Genomic DNA, 15,172 nt, shown 5'->3' with positions numbered 1-15,172 from the left:
CCCCCACAGGGGGCCAGCACGGCGCTGGAGCGGTTCACGCCCATTTGGCGCCGCGCCAAGGCGTGCATGCGCAGTTGGGCCATCTCAATCCTGCGCATGCGCAGTTGGGCCGCGCCATCCTGCGCATGCGTGGGGAACTTCTTACGCCGCCAGCCCCAACCCAACATGGGGTCGGTGTTCAGGGGCCGGCCGCACCAGGAAGTAGGCCCGGGGGGGAGAGGCCGATCGGTGGGCCCATCGGAGGCCCCCCCCCCGGTGAAGGAGCCCCCCCATCCCACACAGGCCACCCCCCCCCGAGCGTTCCCGCAGAGTTCCCACCAGCAGTGACCAGGGGTGAATGACGCCGGCAGGACTCTGTGGTGTCGGAGTGGCCGCTCGGCCCATCCGGGCCGGAGAATCGGCTGCCCCGTCGATGCCAGAGCCGCGGCAAACGCGCCGGCGCAAATGCGCCGATTCTCCGCACCTCGGAGAATCGCACGCCAGTGTCGGGGCGTCGTGGTGCGGTTGCGCCGATTCTCCGGTCTGGCGCGGGGCTTGGAGAATCACCCCCATAATCTTTCTGAAGTGATGTGCCTGGAGTTGGAATCTTGTGATTGTTATAGCCCTCACGAAGACCACAGGAGATTGCTGATTGATCTCCCCGCGGGCTTCGTAAAATATAAGCTCCTGCGTTGAGTGAGCAGAGGCCCACCCAATAGGGGCTCACTAGTGGGACCTAAAATATCGAACCCCAGACCAGCACCGGCAGTTTGCGATAGTCTCGTGCTGGGACATCAGTGTTGTATGGTGTTGCTGCGACTTTATTTGTGTTGGAGAATAAACCTACCTTGCATTTTATCCTGCGCCTCCTGGAATTATTACAGTAACCAAGCCAATAGATTGTAAATTACTTGACAATCCAAAATCTAACTTGACTGACATATTCCCATGGTCAAATAAGATTTACTTGCTGGGTTTACATGCAAAGAATGGTCACACAGCTGAGATATTATAGACTGGTCAACACCTATGGAACAATACCAGTGTGCATCAGGGAGGAGAAGGTTGAGAGGGAAAAGATTCTGGAATCCTTCTGTGACATGAGATATTTTGGAATGTTTTTTAGATCATGTAAGTTGACGTTAACAGCTTTTTTTTTGGATTTCTTCACAGAAACAGGCTTCAGCGTTACTGCAATAACACGAACACCATCCGTGATCTACAACAATGCATTTGAGCTCCAGTGTTTCATCAGACCCACCTATCCTTCCAGAGTGTCAGTATCTGTAACGTGGAAATTCCAGCCAGCTGGATCAAGGAACAACTATGACATTATAACCTTTGCACATGACACATCCATTACCTGGGGGGACAAAGCAACAGACTTTACAAATAAAACAATGGTAATCAAGACAACGTCCAATAATGTCCGTCTGGTCATCTCTAAAGCCAGTGACTTGGAGGCGGGGAAATACCAGTGCATTGCTGAACTGTGGCACCAAAACCAGATGGGCCAGTGGGTGAGGAAAACCAGTAAATCTTCAAATATTCTGGAGGTGAAGGTTAAACCCCCAGGTAAGTGATGGCTCACTTGGTCAACTCAAGTAAATACAGCTGGCAGCCCGGAGAGCCACTCAAAAGTCTCTGTTAATACATCAATATGTCTGTCTACCTGTGGTATCATCTTTCAGTCGCCTTTTTTAATTCTTTGTGGTTGAATAAGCTACTTACGTTGCTAAGTAATTTGTCTAATGCCCTTTTATTATTATGCTTACAGCCCAGAATATTTGAGTTTACAGTGTTTGGATAGTCTAACATGAGATGCAAGAATTCTTATTAAATTTTAAGCAACAATCTCCTAGTGATTACTGAGGAACACAGTACTCTAATCTTTTAATTTAAAAAAATTCAGCCATATAGAATTGCTGCTTTTCACATTCACACACGCTTACTGAAGTGACGCATTGCGGTTGGCAATATATATTTTAAATATGTACCGTTTACTTACGCCAGATCTTTCTCCTCCTCTCACCTGAAGGCACCGTCTTGCTGAAGTTGTTCGACTGGTGTTGAATTGCGTTATGGTGCCGAGAAAGGCCCTTAGGTATGCGTGAACCTTGACAGTGAGACTTTGCAGGTTGTTATCTCTCCCAGATAACACTGATTATTTTTCCCAGTGGTATTGATTGAGGAATAAATATTGTCCAAAACATGAAGATTGAGTCTCCTGCCCATTTTTTCATATTCAGCTGAGAGTGTAGATGGGGCTTTGTTTTAATATCCCATCCAAAGGAAGGAACCTTTGACAGTGCAGCACTCCTGCAACAAAGGGAGTGTCAGTCTAGGAATTAAACCGCAACCCTCTTATTCTGAAGTGAGGGAACTACAAACTGATCCACAGCACTCCTACCTCCTCACTGGCTGAGGTCAGCGAACTCCGCACAACTGGAAGTCATATCTGGGCCTTCAGTGGCTCAATGACTTAGGAGATAAATGTGCTGGGCTATGCTGGCCAGAAAGCCAAGATATATTGTTCATTGAACAGTATTTGTCAAGCACCTGCATTTGTTTTCCAACATAAAGAGACAATGGGCGAGTTTATTCATTTGGGAGACTAAGAGCGCGATCTAACCAAATTGCAACAAAGTCGGGTGAAGAGTGCGTTTAGTTGGGTGTTTCCCGGCACTCAGCGCTGAGAAACACCACACTATCTGTTGGGAATGCCTTGCCGAGGCCACACTTACTCCCGTTTCCTGCACTGATGGCGTCCCGATCTCTCGTCCCCGCCCCCCGACACGAGGGCGGCACGATAACACAGTGGGTAGCACTGTTGAATCACACCGCATTGGTCCCAGGTTCGATTCCCGGCTTGGGTCACTGTCTGTGCAGAGTATGCATGTTTTCCCTGTGACTGCGTGGGTTTTCTCCGGGCGCTCCGGTTTCCTCCCGCAAGTCCCGAAAGACGTGCTGTTAGGTAATTTGGGCATCTGTGTACCTGAACAGGCACCGGAATGTGGCGACTAGGGGCTTTTCACAGTATCTTCATTGCAGTGTTAATGTAAGCCTACTTGTGACAATAAAGATTATTATTATGACCCCCAAACCCACCTACCCCCAAAGACCCCAACGCACCTATAAGGAGGTCCTCGGGGACCACCCCCCTGTCTCTCCACCTTACACGGGCCCAATCCCTGGCACAGGAAAAATGCCAGCCTGGCACCCTGGACATGTTGGCAGTGCCAGGTTAGCACACGTGTGGCACTGCCAGGGTGCCAGGCTGGTAGTGCCAAGGTGCCCAGGTCGCACCAGCAGTGCCAGGATGCGACCGTGCCCAGAGGGCAAAGACTTGGGGGCCTCCGATCCCCCCCCCCCCCCAAAGTACCGTTTTGTCTGGTCCCGATTTGTGGAGACCAGCACTGAGAAAAAGGGGTTCGATCCCAGATCTCAATATATCAGGTGAGCGCATTCTAGAGCAAGGCAGCTAGCCTCACTCTAATTTGCCAAATACTGAATCCCACACAATGGGTGGGATTCAGATCAGATCATAACGTCTCGCAAGATCCCGTTCGATCTCACGAGGCATAGCGAGCTGGGTAGCTCCTGGAAGAGGGATCTCCTGGTATCTACCAGCCACATTGCATCGCTATTTGGGCACAACATGGCCAGAAGATCGTGCCCTAAGTGTTGACCCTGCGACTGAATTGTGTACAGTTCGCGTTCCTGTTGGGGCTGCTATTTGTGGAGCAATTTAGGACATGCTAATTGGCCAGCACTCTACTCACGTCAATCTAGAGGAATACACATTCCCGTCAGCATCAGATTCGCTGCGCCGATATTGGCTCTGGAGAACTTGACAAGCTGGAGCTGCTTATAAGCGTTCCACTCTTCACACACACTCATTCCAGAAAAGAAGATGACTCCATGAAGACCAGCACTACATTTCACGGACACGGAGCTTGAGAAGATTTTGGATGCAGTGGAGGAGAGGTGGAACAACCTCATCCCCAGGGTGGGCAGGAGGCTACCGCCCACAGTCATGAACCAAGCCTGGGCGGATGTGGCCGAGGTGTTAAGCGCGGTGAGCCTCACCAGGCGGACTGGCGTTCAGTGCTGCTGTTATATTACTGGGTTGAAGTAATATATGTCATTACTGGTTGCTGATGATCCTGAAGAATACACGAGTCTTCGATGTAAAGCAAACAAATTTATTAAGTAACGATAAAACTAATAAATGAGTTTGACATTACTGAACGATCTCTAGAAATAAGGTAATGAAATATAACTACATAAAATGTATCTGAACTACACGTGTTGTCTAAGCTGTGATCTACCTATACTACACTATTGTTGTCTAGCTACCCCTGTGTGAAAAGAGAACAAGATCCTCTGGGAGCTAGTATATATAGTGGGATCTTGTGGTGCCCTCTAGTGGTAGTGTCATAGCTAAATTATATGTCTGTCTACATATCATTACAGCTGCAAGAAGATGAATGACCTCCTTCAGGCAGCTCGGGAGAGCCACCACCTGTGTTCCACTGGCATCACACCTGCTCCTCACTCCTCACATCAGACCCCCACTCGCATGGAGGCCAATCAAAACACACCTGCCCATATATCCTTCACATCCCACCCTGCACCAAACCCCAGCACCTCTCTGGCCAGGCGTCTTCCACACACATGCCACCAGCTACAGAAACCTCACCCCCACCCCCATGTAACTCACATCCATGCGTCTCATCATGTCTTTTATGTGTCCCCTAGGAAACAACAGCCCATAACAGAAGGGAGCTGGAGAAGACTGGAGGGGGTGCCCTGGACTGGACTCTGACCTCCACCAACCAGAGTGCGATGGCATTATCTAGGGAGGTGCAGGAGAGGGCTATCTCCTTGGCGGAGGTCGGCATGTGACAGCCAAATGAGCCCATGCAAAATGATGACCCTAAAGCAAGTGAGTCACCCCTCTGCCCCAGAACACTTCTTCCCAAGATCTCACCATGTATCTTGTCTTTTGTGTTGCAGGATCACCAACAGACCATGCAGGGCCATGTGGGGTACCCAGCCACCCCGAAGGACCAGTCCGGGGACAACACTGACTCCTCGGCACTACATTAACCTGCACCCCCCCATCATCACAGAGACTATGACCTCGGTGTGACATTTTAGTAAGGAAGCTCCTGGGTCACCATCTGCTGTGCACATCACACATGCTGCAGCATATCAGTTGGAGATAGGGACTCACAAATATGCGGATACACAGAGGACTGCCCAATCTCAGGAACCAGCTGTAGTCTGGACAGGTATCGCTCTTCTGAAAATTATGATCCCATCACTGGTGGAGATGCAGACGCAGAGCCAGGATCTGCAGGAGCAGGTGTTAGCAACCTTCCTGCAGCTGCAGTTGGAGGAGTCAACCACCTTCAGGTGCTTCAGATTATGCCGACAATGCATGGTACCCAAGCCAATACTGAACGGGTGGCATCCGTGGTGGAAGCCTTGGGTCAAAACGTCACAGCCATAGGTCAAGACACCCAAGCCTTGGGACACACTGTATAGTTGATGGCTGAGGCTCAGGACAGGGGAGCCCAGTCACAAGCAGCAATTCACATGGACATTACTGCGGTGCTCCAAAGCTTGGCCTTGTCATAGAGGGACATGACCGAGGCACAGAGGGACATGACTGAGACACAGAGGCACATGACCGAGGCACAGAGGGACATGACCGAGGCAGAGAGGGACATGACTGAGACACAGACGGACATGACCAAGGAGCAGAGGGACATGACCGAGACACAGAGGGACATGGCCAAGACACAGAGGGACATGGCCAAGACGCAGAGGGACATGACCAAGGTGCAGAGGGACATGACCAAGGTGCAGAGGGACAAGACCGAGGTGCAGAGGGACATGACCAAGGTGCAGAGGGACATGACCAAGGTGCAGAGGGACATGACCAAGGTGCAGAGGCACATGACCGAGACACAGAGAGACATGACCGAGGCGCAGAGGGACATGACCGAGACACAGAGGGACATGACCGAGACACAGAGAGACATGACCGAGACGCAGAGGGACATGACCGAGACACAGAGGGACATGACCGAGGTGCAGAGGGACATGGCCAAGACACAGAGGGACATGGCCGAGACACAGAGGGACATAACCGAGGCACAGAGGGACATGACCGAGGCGCAGAGGGACATGACCGAGGCGCAGAGGGACATGACCGAGGCGCAGAGGGACATGACCGAGACACAGAGGGACATGACCGAGACACAGAGGGACATGACCCAGACACAGAGGGACATGACCGAGACGCAGAGGGACATGACCGAGACGCAGAGGCACATGACCGAGACACAGAGGGACATGACCGAGACGCAGAGGCACATGACCGAGGCGCAGAGGGACATGACCGAGACACAGAGGGACATGACCGAGACGCAGAGGGACATGACCGAGATGCAGAGGGACATGACCGAGACACATAGGAACATGACCGAGGTGCAGAGGGACATGACCGAGATACAGAGGAACATGACCGAGACACAGAGGGACATGACCAAGATGCAGAGGGACATGACCGAGGCGCAGAGGGACATGACCGAGGCGCAGAGGGACATGTCAGAGGCACAGAGGCACATGACCGAGACACAGAGGGACATGACCGAGGCGCAGAAGGACATGATCGAGACACAGAGGGACATGACCGAGGCACAGATGGACATGACCGAGACACAGAGGGACATGACCGAGACACAGAGAAACATGACCGAGACGCAGAGGGACATGACCGAGGCGCAAAGGGACATGACCGAGGCGCAGAGGGACATGACAGAGGCGCAGAAGGACATGATCAAGACAGAGGAACATGATCGAGACACAGAGGGACATGACCGAGACACAGAGGGACATGACCGAGATGCAGAGGGACATGACCGAGGCACAGAGGGACATGTCAGAGGCGCAGAGGGACATGTCAGAGGCGCAGAGGCACATGACCGAGACACAGAGGGACATGACCGAGGCACAGAAGGACATGATCGAGACACAAAGGGACATGACCGAGGCGCAGAGGGACATGACCGAGACGCAGAGGGACATGACCGAGACACAGAGGGACATGATCGAGACACAGAGGGACATGATCAAGACACAGAAGGACATGATCGAGACACAGAGGGACATGATCAAGACACAGAAGGACATGATCGAGACACAGAGGGACATGACCGAGACACAGAGGAACATGACCGAGACGCAGAGGGACATGACCGAGGCGCAAAGGGACATGACCGAGGCGCAGAGGGACATGATCGAGACACAGAGGGACATGACCGAGACGCAGAGGGACATGACCGAGGCGCAGAGGGACATGATCGAGACACAGAGGCACATGACCGAGACACAGAGGGACATGACCGAGACGCAGAGAGACATGACCGAGACGCAGAGGGACATGACCGAGATGCAGAGGGACATGACCGAGACACAGAGGGACATGATCGAGACACAGAGGGACATGATCAAGACACAGAAGGACATGACCGAGACACAGAGGGACATGACCGAGACACAGAGGGACATGACCGAGACGCAGAGGGACATGACCCAGACACAGAGGGACATGACCGAGGTTCAGAGGGACATGACCGAGGTGCAGAAGGACATGACCGAGGTGCAGAGGGACATGACCGAGACACAGAGGGATATGACCGAGACACAGAGAGACATGACCGAGACGCAGAGAGACATGACCGAGACGCAGAGGGACATGACCGAGACACAGAGGGACATGACCGAGACGCAGAGAGACATGACCGAGACGCAGAGGGACATGACCGAGACACAGAGGGACATGACCGAGGCACAGAGAGACATGACCGAGGCGCAGAAGGACATGATCGAGGCACAGAGGGACATGACCGAGGCACAGAGGGACATGACCGAGACGCAGAGGGACATGACCGAGGCGCAGAGGCACATGACCGAGGCGCAGAGGCACATGACCGAGACACAGAGGGACATGACCGAGGCACAGCGGGACATGACCGAGACGCAGAGGGACATGACCGAGGCACAGAGGGACATGACCGAGGCACAGAGGGACATGACCGAGGCACAGAGGGACATGACCGAGGCGCAGAGGCACATGACCGAGGCACAGAGGGACATGACCGAGGCACAGAGGGACATGACCGAGGCACAGAGGGACATGACCGAGACACAGAGGGACATGACCGAGGCGCAGAGGCACATGACCGAGACGCAGAGGGACATGACCGAGACGCAGAGGGACATGACCGAGACACAGAGGGACATGACTGAGACACAGAGGGACATGACCCAGACACAGAGGGACATGACCCAGACACAGAGAGACATGACCGAGACACAGAGGGACATGACCCAGACACAGAGGGACATGACCGAGATGCAGAGAGACATGACCCAGACACAGAGGGACATGACCCAGACACAGAGGGACATGACCGAGACACAGAGGGACATGACCGAGACACAGAGGGACATGACCAAGACGAAGAGGGACATGACCCAGACACAGAGGGACATGACCGAGGTGCAGAAGGACATGACCGAGGTGCAGATGGATATGACCGAGACACAGAGAGACATGACCGAGACGCAGAGAGACATGACCCAGACACAGAGGGACATGACCCAGACACAGAGGGACATGACCGAGACACAGAGGGACATGACCGAGACGCAGAGGGACATGACCGAGACGCAGAGAGACATGATCGAGACACAGAGGGACATGACCGAGACGCAGAGAGACATGACCCAGACACAGAGGGACATGACCCAGACACAGAGGGACATGACCGAGACACAGAGGCACATGACCGAGACACAGAGGGACATGACCGAGACGCAGAGAGACATGACCCAGACACAGAGGGACATGACCGAGACGCAGAGGGACATGACCAAGGTGCAGAAGGACATGACCGAGGTGCAGATGGATATGACCGAGACACAGAGAGACATGACCGAGACGCAGAGAGACATGACCGAGACGCAGAGGGACATAACCGAGACACAGAGGAACATGACCCAGACACAGAGGGACATGACCGAGACACAGAGGGACATGACCGAGACGCAGAGGGACATGACCGAGGCGCAGAGGCACATGACCGAGACGCAGAGGGACATGACCGAGGCACAGAGGGACATGACCGAGGCACAGAGGGACATGACCGAGACGCAGAGGGACATGACCGAGGCGCAGAAGGACATGATCGAGACACAGAGGCACATGACCGAGACACAGAGAGACATGACCGAGACACAGAGGGACATGACCGAGGCACAGAGGGACATGACCGAGGCACAGAGGGACATGACCGAGACACAGAGAGACATGACCGAGACACAGAGGGACATGACCGAGACGCAGAGAGACATGACCGAGACGCAGAGGGACAGGACCGAGGCACAGAAGCACATGACCGAGACACAGAGGGACATGACCGAGACACAGAGAGACATGACCGAGACACAGAGGGACATGACCGAGACGCAGAGGGACAGGACCGAGACGCAGAGAGACATGACCGAGACGCAGAGGGACAGGACCGAGGCACAGAAGCACATGACCGAGACACAGAGGGACATGACCGAGACGCAGAGGGACATGACCGAGACGCAGAGGGACATGACCGAGGCGCAGAGGCACATGACCGAGGCGCAGAGGCACATGACCGAGACACAGAGGGACATGACCGAGACGCAGAGGGACATGACCGAGACGCAGAGGGACATGACCGAGACACAGAGGGACATGACTGAGACACAGAGGGACATGACCCAGACACAGAGGGACATGACCCAGACACAGAGGGACATGACCCAGACACAGAGAGACATGACCGAGACACAGAGGGACATGACCCAGACACAGAGGGACATGACCGAGACGCAGAGAGACATGACCCAGACACAGAGGGACATGACCCAGACACAGAGGGACATGACCGAGACACAGAGGGACATGACCGAGACGCAGAGGGACATGACCCAGACACAGAGGGACATGACCGAGGTGCAGAAGGACATGACCGAGGTGCAGATGGATATGACCGAGACACAGAGAGACATGACCCAGACACAGAGGGACATGACCGAGACACAGAGGGACATGACCGAGACACAGAGGGACATGACCGAGACACAGAGGGACATGACCGAGACGCAGAGAGACATGATCGAGACACAGAGGGACATGACCGAGACGCAGAGAGACATGACCCAGACACAGAGGGACATGACCGAGACACAGAGGGACATGACCGAGACGCAGAGAGACATGATCGAGACACAGAGGGACATGACCGAGACGCAGAGAGACATGACCCAGACACAGAGGGACATGACCCAGACACAGAGGGACATGACCGAGACACAGAGGCACATGACCGAGACACAGAGGGACATGACCGAGACACAGAGAGACATGACCCAGACACAGAGGGACATGACCGAGACGCAGAGGGACATGACCAAGGTGCAGAAGGACATGACCGAGGTGCAGATGGATATGACCGAGAGACATGACCGAGACGCAGAGAGACATGACCGAGACGCAGAGGGACATGACCGAGACACAGAGGGACATGACCCAGACACAGAGGGACATGACCGAGACACAGAGGGACATGACCGAGACACAGAGGGACATGACCCAGACGCAGAGAGACATGACCGAGACACAGAGGGACATGACCCAGACACAGAGGGACATGACCAAGGTGCAGAAGGACATGACCGAGGTTCAGATGGATATGACCGAGACACAGAGGGACATGACCCAGACACAGAGGGACATGACCAAGACACAGAGGGACATGACCGAGACACAGAGGGACATGACCCAGACACAGAGGGACATGACCAAGACACAGAGGGACATGACCGAGACACAGAGGGACATGACCCAGACACAGAGGGACATGACCGAGATGCAGAGAGACATGACCGAGACGCAGAGGGACATGACCGAGACACAGAGGGACATGACCCAGACACAGAGGGACATGACCGAGACACAGAGGGACATGACCGAGACACAGAGGGACATGACCCAGACGCAGAGAGACATGACCGAGACACAGAGGGACATGACCCAGACACAGAGGGACATGACCAAGGTGCAGAAGGACATGACCGAGGTTCAGATGGATATGACCGAGACACAGAGGGACATGACCCAGACACAGAGGGACATGACCAAGACACAGAGGGACATGACCGAGACACAGAGGGACATGACCAAGACACAGAGGGACATGACCCAGACACAGAGGGACATGACCGAGACACAGAGGGACATGACCGAGACACAGAGGGACATGACCGAGACACAGAGGGACATGACCAAGGTGCAGAAGGACATGACCGAGGTTCAGATGGATATGACCGAGACACAGAGGGACATGACCGAGACACAGAGGGACATGACCAAGGTGCAGAAGGACATGACCGAGACACAGAGCGACATGACCGAGACACAGAGGGACATGACCGAGACACAGAGGTACATGACCAAGGTGCAGAAGGACATGACCGAGACACAGAGGGACATGACCGAGACGCAGAGGGACATGACCGAGACACATAGGGACATGCCCGAGACGCAGAGGGACATGACCAAGGTGCAGAAGGACATGACCGAGGTGCACATGGATATGACTCACTCACTGAGGAACGTGGCCCAGTCTCAGTACGCCACGGTTGAGGGCATCAAGGCACTGGTTGTAATGAGAGCGGGCCTCCAGGACTGGCAGCACCAGGTAACGACGGAACCTTCAGAGCTCACTGCGGCCTCACCTGTGTCCCGTGGAGTAGTCCGGGGGCCATCAAGTACCCCGAGGGCGGGGGAAGTGATGGGGCTTGTGCCGATGCCTCCCGCAAGGGACGTACTGAAACACCTCAGCATTTCTGAATACCCCCGACCTGACATTGGCGCATCTCAAGGGCAGCGGGCAGAACAAGGTGGCACCTCATCACCTGTGACACCCGAAAGTCAGCCAGGCCCATCCAGGTCCAGGCCCTCCAGAGGACGCCATCCAAAGGCACTCAGGTCAGAGGGTGAGTTATGCAGCAGGCTATTTCCTATGTTCTATCTGGGGTCACACCTAGAAGGAGCAGTAGGCTACTTAAAATAAGGAAGTTAGACACTAAATAAATTGGTATGGGTGCAGAACATAGGTTAGAGGTAGGGGTCAGGGCACATTAGATAGTCACCATTAAACATCTTTTCGTCAATATTCCGACCTACCTCAATCCTTTATCTGAAGAGTGTGAAAGATAGACTGGGCTGCCGTGTATGTGTGTGTGTTGGGGGGGGGGGGGGGGGGGGGGTGGGAGGGGTTGCAGTTATGGAGATGGTGAGCGATGATGTTATACTCACTGAGTAAGCTGTCCTACAGGGTGGTCGTCACTTCTGGCCTGATTCCCTGCCACCTCGGACGGTGACCTCAGGTGGAATGTTCAACTGTCCTCAAGGCCCTGCCCCGTGCCACCCTCCCAGACCAACGTCCCAAACTACCAGCCTCCCACAGCGCACCCTGAGGAGTGGTTTGATGAAGGGCACCTCCTGATGAGCTGGCTGCTCGTAGGGGGCATGTGTGCCATCGATCATTCCCTGGATCGGGAGCATGCCAGCAATGGTGCCAAATCCTGCTGTCCAGGCATCCTGGTGTGCTTGGTCCCGACTGAAGTTTATGTAGTCTGTTGCACGGGCACATAGGGCATCTGTCACAGTGCGGATGCACCTGTGTCCCTGTACCCACTACTCTCCCGACCCTGGCAGCCACCTGGCGCTACAGATTTTAACAGTTTTTCAAACTTTGCTTACCTTCACTCCCCCCCCAGCAGCCATGGTGACCAGTCTCCGTTAGTAACTACCTGTAGCGAACCGCGCCTGCGTGATTGCCGTCTGAGAGGGGCGGAGCATCGCGGAGTCCTGGAGTGGATCAAACGTGTTAATCGCATTTAAATACATGCAAATACAGTATTTGCATGCTGCCAACGGCGCGGGTCGGAAACCTCATTTTCGGCACCAGTAAGGAACCAAAGCATGCCGTCCAATTTGGCTTGGGATGCCCGATTCTCCGCCTGAGCACGGCTTGCATCAAATATTATCAAGCTATCCTCCCTTTACTACTATCAAGAAGTTCCTTTAAAAACATAAAACCTTTATTTTTATTTTTAGGCAGACACTTTCGATTTCTGTACACTCTAGCCTAGTGTGGTAGTCGGTATTAGGGGTATTACGGTACCTAGGTTGAGGCTGTAAGATCATTGGTGTGGGAGGTACCTGAGACAGGAAGATCATTGGTGAAGCCTGCCTGCTGGTTCCGCCCAGTAAGGCGGAGTATAAGAGTCTGTGTCTCCCTAGCAGCTGCATTCTGTACCTGCGCTGCTTGGGGAAACATCTAGTCCAATAAAGCCTTCAATTGTCATCCAATCTCGCTTCTGGAGTCATTGATCGAGCACCACTTAGACTTCATCTCTCTCTTTCCATTCATTCCCATCTCCATCATCTACTTCAGTCTCAAATGAAGCTGTCCCTTGAGGTCCTAAGAGTCAGCTTTGTGTCAAAGCTCATTTCCTGCAAGTAGGATTGAATGGAGCCGATGGCAATTAATGTGTTCTCTGTTCCTTCCCAGCAATAATTGTTGAGTCACTGTGCTTTAGTAATAATGAGTATTCTTCCCTGAGCCATTCACCAGAATCACTCGGAATAGAGACTTTTTCTTCACAGAATATCTACAGCGCTGAAGGAGGCCATTCGGCCCATTGAGCCTGCACCGAACCTCCGAAAGAGCACCCTACCTAGGCCCACTCCCCACCCTATCCCCGTTACACCACCTAACCTGCACGTCCCTGGACACTAACGGGCAATTTATCATGGCTAATCCACCTACCCTGCACATCTTTGGACTGTGGGGGGGAAACCGGAGCACCCGGAGGAAACCCACACAGACACGGGGAGAACATGCAAACTCCACAGTGACCCTGGGTCCCTGGTGCTGTGAGGCAGCAGTGCTCACTACTGTGCCACTGTGGTGCCAGTGGTCACCACTTAGTGATGCAGAGCAAGGCCAACAGCATGTGTACACTTCCTACATCGGCTGACGTTATCCATGAATGCTCCACCTTCTCAACCTTGCTCCTCACCTGAGGTGTGCTAATCATCAGGTTAAATTACCACCAGTCAGTTTTCCCCCTCACAGGGGGAAGTAGCTTATAGTCATTTGAGACTATGGCAACTCTGCTTTTACTTTTACTTCACACATCCATCTCGGCACCCACCTACCATTAGTATCCAGTCAAATTTCTGCACCATATAATAAGATCGGTTTCTCGACTGCTTTGTAAATTTGTTGTATCATTTACTTTTCCCCTCATTTTGGCTTCAAGGGGGCCCATTCACCAGCTTGGCTACATGGCCCATGACTAGTTCAGATTAGCGGTAACAGTGTGGGCTCAGTTCCAGCTGAGGTAGACTCGGGGTCGACCTCCTCGCCCTAACCCTGAGAGTGGAAGGCAATGTCAAATTGTCACAGGTAAAAGCTGCCATTAAAATTCCCAGGATGAAGCACCAGCAGGCAATGTGGCAAGGACCTGCCTTCCGACAGCGCATGCTGTTTTGTCGTGTGCTTGGGGTCTAGATGGGGTTCTTCGAGGTTAGTCTATTTTCCCTAAGTAAGCTACTCAAGACTGTAGGTTGTTAAATCATTATTATTTATTTACAGCTCTATGATCAACTTCGGAAATCTGCACAAGGTTGGAGTTCTCCTTCCTCCAGATCTCTGTTATTTAGGCATGGGTCATTGTGTCTTAGATACATCAGCTTCATGTGCTTCTGTTGTTAACCCTTTAATCTGAACACCATGACATGATGACATGACTATTATAATTTAGGAAACACAATAGCCAATTTGCACATAAAAAGCTCCCACGAACTGAAATAAGATAGCAACCGTATTATCCATTCTGGGCAAAGGGTAAGGGATACACATTGGCCAGGTCATTGGGAGAAGTCTCCTGTTCCTCTGAATAGTGCCATGGAATCTTTTCTATCCACTGAGAGGGTGGACAGAGCATCTGTTTAACCTCTCAACTTCAAGGCGGCATCTCTGATAGTGCAGCATTCCCCTCA

The 15,172-nt window shown here is 53.1% G+C and overlaps 1 protein-coding gene across 1 annotated transcript in view; it reads left to right on the top strand.

Moving 5' to 3' along the window:
* igsf3 (immunoglobulin superfamily, member 3) overlaps positions 1 to 15,172 on the top strand; it is a 347,295-nt gene that overhangs the window by 270,148 nt on the left and 61,975 nt on the right. Inside the window, exon 6 of the mRNA XM_072513781.1 lies at positions 1,153 to 1,554. Within this exon, the coding sequence (XP_072369882.1) occupies positions 1,153 to 1,554 (402 nt within the window). The remainder of the gene's footprint in view (positions 1 to 1,152; positions 1,555 to 15,172) is intronic.

Source organism: Scyliorhinus torazame, chromosome 8, assembly GCF_047496885.1.
Source record: "Scyliorhinus torazame isolate Kashiwa2021f chromosome 8, sScyTor2.1, whole genome shotgun sequence".
NCBI lineage: Eukaryota > Metazoa > Chordata > Chondrichthyes > Carcharhiniformes > Scyliorhinidae > Scyliorhinus > Scyliorhinus torazame.
Note: the sequence above shows the minus strand (reverse complement) of the source record. Positions and strands in the feature narration are given on the sequence as shown.